The following is a 6,421-nucleotide window of genomic DNA, read 5'->3' as shown; positions in this document are numbered from 1 at the left end:
AAGAGGCCCCTCCAGTGACACCCTTCTCGGCTCACAGATGAGCTGTGCAGATGCAGGCATACCAAGTTTTGGCAAAACCCCACATATTCACAGCCACGAGCCATAAACCGGGCTGTGTAACGTACCACAACGAGAGGGCTTTTTGCTCAGTTCACGTACAGCGCTCATTAATGGTGTGGGTATAACCCGCGGTGGGTTGTGAAACATGTAGACAATTACAGGACTTCTTTACAACTGTTACATAAATCCAGAACACAGCTTAAAAAGAAAAAAAATCAGAGGAAGTTTGGCCCTGGTACAACCTGCCAACAAAAACCAGAGCTCGTAATTGTCAGAAAAGTAGAACTGGAGAGAGCAAGTTGTCCTCAATTTTGTTTCTATCAGACAGCAGCTCACAAGAAGGAGCACTCAGCTATGCTAGAGGAAAAAAAACCCAATAAATTCAAGGATTTCAACAGAGCCCTGACTGCAGATTCAAAGGTGCCATTCTCAGCTGCAATTCTCAAAAGATGACTGTGGTGGACCTGCTGAAGGATTAAGCTGGTTTCTCTTATGTGTAAATTCCTCAGAGAACAGAGCTTTAAATATCAGTCAAGTAAACAAGATGGCAGACCATCCCCAGACAAATCAGAACAGCGCTGCATTTTTAGCTTGGTGAATCACCTCTCACGAAAAGAGAATCTAAACAGCATCCTATTCACATCCGTAATACCCTCATTAGATCCTTGAAATTCATTGAAGACCCAAAGAACTAACAGGAAGTGTCTTCAGTGAATAGGAGAATTCAAATATCTCTCTGCAGTACACACACTCAAAGTAAGAATCTCATGAGAACACACCTTAATATTTTTAGGAATAAGAGGAACACACAATCCAACAGCAATGTGAAAATCAAACGAACAAGGGAGCAGATGGTCATACAGCTAACGTGCAACGGATATAACTGTCTTACGTAAAGTACGTTATATTGATATTTGACCCATTTGGTCACTCAAATGCAAACTTCTAACTCAAAAGGAAACAGATTATTTAGTTATTTATACACCTATAAAACGCAGACTCGGACTAACGTATACACTTAACACTGCTAAATGTGCACAAAAGTGTGTATGTAGTAACAAAGGAATTATTTATATAACGTATTTCATGCATAAAGAACAATCTTTCTGCATTCTGAGTTAAGGTTAATTACATTACAGCAACTAGCAGAGCAACTTCAGCAGGTCAAAGGAACAGTCAGGTTGTCTAACAACTCACCAGGTTGGGGCTCAAAATCTTTCAAGTTCACTTCATATTCATCTTCATTGAGATACTGGTGTCGGCCCATCATTACAATTGCAAATTTAAACTATGACAAGGAAAGAAAAAAAATCTGGTAAGACACCACATTACAGTAAGGCCTTCCAATCTAATTTCATAGTCTAACTCGCAGCCAGTCATAAGTGGTATTCTTCAGGGGCTCTGAACATCTTCATCAACAACCTTGACAATGTGATAAAAAGAATGCTCAGGAAATCACGAGACTGCACCTGGAACACTGTGTCCAGGTTCAGGCCCTCCAGGGAAAAAGGGATGGCAACAAACTGCAGCAAGCCCAGCAATAACCCTGTAAGACATTAAGGGGCTGGAGTCTGAGGCACATAAGGAGGTCAGGGAAATGGGCTGGTTTAGCCCGGAGCAGAAAAGGCTACCAGGGGCACCTAGTCTTCCACCAACTGAGACTGTTGCACAGAAGCAGACTCTTCTGGAGCTGCACAGCTGAAGGACAAGAGGCAACCGTCATCAGTAGCGAAACAAAAATTCTGATTACACGTGAGGAAAACAAGTGTCTTCACTAGGACAGCGGTGATGTTCTAAAACACAACATCCAAACGTGGCAGAATTCCCATCCTTGGGAGTTTTCAAATTGCAACTAGGTAAAACCTTGAGCAGCCTGACTTACCTCCAAGCTATTTCTGCTCTGAGCAGGACGCTGAAGTGGTGGCCTCTAGAGGTCCTGCACTACCTAACCTTTTCTAGCGTCTCTCTTGATGCAGGACAGAAACACAACTCCTACACACCCTGCCTAATTATTTTCAGAAAAAGCATTATTTAAGCCAAGCAACTGTTCTACTGATCAAAATTTACACTTATCCCAAATCTGTGGTGTTCCCATTTCTTAAAATAAACTCATTTATGGTCTAAAATCAGCAATAAACACTCCCTCAACTTGCCATTACCTTTTCAAATTCTTTTTCTTGTATGTCCAGCATTGTCTGAATCCGCTTCATGACCTCTCTGAAGTGTTCACCCTAACAATTGCAACGAGATTGTTAATGTCAAAAAACATATTAAAGAAAGGGATGGTGTCAATACTTTCTGCTTCAAGCTTCACTGAAATACGCTGTCTTAATCTCTGTTATTTACAAAACAGTTCAGAAACAAAGTTAGAAAATTAGGAGCAAAACCTATCCTTCCTAAGCACATGACTTTTTAAATCCTCTACACCCGTGATGCTCCCCCTCAATTAGAAGCTTTTTTTGATATATGCTTCTGCACACTGTGTATGTAAACTGCCAAAAAAAAGCGATGGATCCCATCAATTAGAAAAAGTCAATAACATATATCAACTGTCATACAGGGGAATGCCAGCATTTCTGGTTACCACCAGAAATCAACACACCAGTGTTACTCTGACTTGTTTAAAAATACAAAAATATAGTTAAATTCTATGGGATGCAGAGATGTGGGTGTATTTCTCATTCCAAAACTTTAAGAAAAGCAGGCAATTTTCATACAAAGTCACATAGATGAACTAGAAAACGCTTAGAAGCCAGCTGCTAACTGCCCCAGAAATACACTTTGATAGTAAAAGAACCAGTGTGACATTCAGTGGGAGCAACACCACATAAAAACATAACGAGTTTAAATTAGCTTTCAAAATTAGCTGTCACTCCTGTATTAAATTCCAGCCCTAGAAGATAAAGCATATCAAATTACAGCAGTTAGGAAGTGCAACGTCATCACAGAAAACGTTCAAGAACGCAAACTCATTTTTCATCATCACGCGTCTCAGGAAGAAGCCAAGCAACCACGGCCTAGCCACTTCTGCCAGCCACAGAAGTTGTTCCGCACTGCAGTTACTACAGGGGTGTTCCACATCGGATTCTAGGTTTGGGGGGCAGGGGGGCTGTTCTGCAGGGAGTGGAGGGGGTGGTAGTATTGCTGTGATAGCATTTCAAGTCCCTGGCTAATGCTGAAGGCCTACTTCCTAAATGTTACACAGGCTCATTGAAACACTAAACAACCTGGATATGCAAAAGAGAACTGAAATGGTAAACGATTTAACTGTAAAAAGGCATATATGTGGCAGAACCTTTTATACAGGAGCAATATTTTCTTATACACTTTTTATACTAATCAATTGCTTTGACCACACTTCAAGAAAACATCATCAACACAATGCCATGGGGAGAAAGAGGCATGCTGTACCTGGTGTATCCTCAGCAAGAACGGAATTCCAAATGTCCCAAAAACCTCTTTGTGGAAATGTGCCACTGTGATTAGCATCTCATTTTCTTTATCTATATCTACCTGGTCCAGAGGAATTTCCTAGATGCAGACAAAATTATGACTGCAGTCAGTAAAAAGTTCCCCAAAAAGCAACCTACTGAGTAACTCAAGGAGTAATTGATACACTGTTACAAGTTTATTTAAAAACAAATAGAAGAACCATGCTGTTTTAACAGTCTTTTTATAAGAGTCATTCCTGCCTGCCACGACTGCATTTCAGCTTCCCCTGCTCAGTAAATCCTCTCCTGGCTTCCCCGAATGGCCTTTTTGATGCGAAACCTACCACCAGCTGTAGTAATAGCTGGTAGCAGCATCACAGAGCTTTTGCCTATTCTTGCCTCCTCCTTACAGTTTATAATGGAAACGATTCTTTTTTTTTAAATTTCTAATCTTTGAGGCAAGTTCAGAGGTTTGCATGATGAAATGTTTAGAAAGAAATCACATGGTAAGCATCAAAATTTGGCACAAGCTCAAACTTGACAGAAAAAGTCCTCTAGAATACTTAAGTTCAGAGTATGAAAGTGGGTCCTAAGCATAAACATTTACATCATGAGTCCTCGAACCAACCTTTGAACTACTGCTGAGGCAGCAAATACCCTACGGACAATCCCTTGCTAGGTCTTCATCTATACTGTTATTATAAACATACATACAAATTTAAAGAATGAAATCATTATGGGGAAGCAGATGGAAGAAAGGAAAAGTTTTAGAAGGATTATCTTTAAAAATACAAATAGAGTATCATGTAATCTAGCTTCCTGCAAGTATCAAGAGTATTTCAAACTCAGAACCAGAGAAAGAACTGCCACTTGAGAGTTTCTTCTCTCAAAGTAAAGTTTTAAAGTTTCTTTAAGAAAGTAACATTTACCTCTATTCGAAACGTTCGACTTGTTGCAGGTGACAAACACTCTAACAGCTCATCTTCCTGATGGACACCAATTATTTTGTAACTTACAATTTCTAGCAGCCTTCAAAATAAACAAACAGGAAAAGCATGTAAAAAATTAAAAGAAGAACAACAAGAAAAATCAATGCAACATTTCTTTTTCAAATCTTGAGAAGGATTAGTACAGTCAGGATGCAAACAGCTACCACTATTCTATTTGTAAAATTTAAAATTCAGTCTTTAGTGAAAATTAAGCTGAAGTTACAAAGGGTTAAATTACTTCTAGCTCATGGCAAAAAAGCCAGCACATGCAATTACAAGACGAAGGTTTTTAAATTATTTTTTAATCTCTTCTTAAATGACGTCACTTTTAACGCCTGAGAAGTGAACAGCAGGAAATGCTTAAATTGGAGGCAATTATTAAATTGGAATTTCACAAACTCAATTGCTTAAACTTATGCATCTCAAGGATGTAACTTTATGAAATTCAAAATACATAATTAGATAAAGATTTATAGTCGTAGTTTATAAGAACTCTCTAACCATGTGAATCTGGAATCTTTTCATTTTTAACACAGTGGCAGACTTCATCTGACAATAATGGTTTCCACAGTATTTCAAACTGTACAGGTACTTTTCTGCATGAAATCCACATGATCACATAAGAGAAATAAAAATCTTCCAGCTTTACCTTAGTTTCCCTGAACCTTTTTCAGAGAGTTCTACAACTTTTTTACATTCTTCTAACAGGTCCCGCACACACCCATGCTTATCTGGATATACTGTTATTTCCTACAGAATGTGAAACAGAAATCATTACAGCACCTGAAAATGTAAACCCCACCACATTAAAGCACAGAGTACACCGGATTCTTCTCTTCATCAGAAACTCATTTTTAAAGGATAACAATTACTGAACACCTGTGTTACCCTCAAAGCCTTTGTTAGAAGTGGCACATTTTTTAAGAAATCTGTGTTTTGGGGTTGGATTTTTTTTGTTTTGTTGGTTATTTTTTTACATAAGGTACAACTTTGTTCTAATTTGGTGTTCTTCAGGGACATTAGAATGTGTGAACTGCACCATAATCACAGCCATACCGGCTTTGACACAGAAATGACAGCAGGTAACAGCCAGCCTCACTCACCTCTTCCCTAAACTGGCTATTTAGCCATATGCATTTAAAACTTCTTCTGTTTTCAAAGTCAGTTATTTTCATTTTGAGCTGAAGGAAGAAAAGACAAACACTTTAGGCATACTTTGAATAGGGCAGAATTATATTTTTTTAATTCACACCAATAAAAACAAGAGACTCTTACCTGTTGATAGTAAAGTTTTTTAGGTTGCCTAGGCTTGAAGAACTGCAGAAGATCTCTTAAAGTACCTTCATAATTATGTCTAAGAGGATTACCAGGGCCATCCCTATAACTACAGAAGGAAAAAGAAAAACAAAAATCTCTTTACAATCCATCACCGCGCTGTAAATTGAAGTAGAATCATAGAATTGTTCTGGTTGGAAAGATATTAAGTACATTTTTATTCCTGGCTTCCAGTTTGATATAATTGCTAGCACAGACAGAGCAGCGTCATATTCAGTGCTTTAGTGATTTTTAAAAACAGGTCAATGTATGGGAACAGAAATACCATTCACTCTGCGTGTTAACTCTCCTGGATGTTTACAAGCTCGCCTTTAATGCTGCAGGGTGGCAGACCTACATTCCTCTGAAACTACTAGTACAGCAGCACATGCTTTAGATTGTGAAAGGTTAATTTGTGGAGCCACATGAGACAGCACATTCCAGAGTGGCCACAGCACTATAAAGAGCTACTCTAATCACGACAGGCTCACTGATGATGAAGGGAGATGCTTACAGGTTAATAAAGAGCAATTTACATGAATGTAAAACCATGATGTCACTTTTGTGTGTGCATTATTCCTGCATCATACACATGAAACTACCAATATGCTGCTTTGTGCTACAGCT

General features: G+C 38.7%; 1 protein-coding gene across 1 annotated transcript in view; it reads right to left on the bottom strand.

Annotated features, from left to right (window-relative positions):
* The window catches only part of USP7 (ubiquitin specific peptidase 7 (herpes virus-associated)), a 41,157-nt gene that overhangs the window by 2,202 nt on the left and 32,534 nt on the right, over positions 1 to 6,421 (bottom strand). Inside the window, exons 23-29 of the mRNA XM_010148073.1 lie at positions 5,756 to 5,864; positions 5,584 to 5,661; positions 5,130 to 5,230; positions 4,421 to 4,520; positions 3,472 to 3,591; positions 2,220 to 2,291; positions 1,258 to 1,348 (exon numbers count right to left, since the gene is read on the bottom strand). Coding sequence (XP_010146375.1) covers positions 1,258 to 1,348; positions 2,220 to 2,291; positions 3,472 to 3,591; positions 4,421 to 4,520; positions 5,130 to 5,230; positions 5,584 to 5,661; positions 5,756 to 5,864 — 671 coding nt within the window. The remainder of the gene's footprint in view (positions 1 to 1,257; positions 1,349 to 2,219; positions 2,292 to 3,471; positions 3,592 to 4,420; positions 4,521 to 5,129; positions 5,231 to 5,583; positions 5,662 to 5,755; positions 5,865 to 6,421) is intronic.

This window comes from Eurypyga helias, unplaced genomic scaffold, assembly GCF_000690775.1.
Source record: "Eurypyga helias isolate BGI_N326 unplaced genomic scaffold, ASM69077v1 scaffold11153, whole genome shotgun sequence".
NCBI classification, from domain to species: Eukaryota; Metazoa; Chordata; class Aves; order Eurypygiformes; family Eurypygidae; genus Eurypyga; species Eurypyga helias.
Note: the sequence above shows the minus strand (reverse complement) of the source record. Positions and strands in the feature narration are given on the sequence as shown.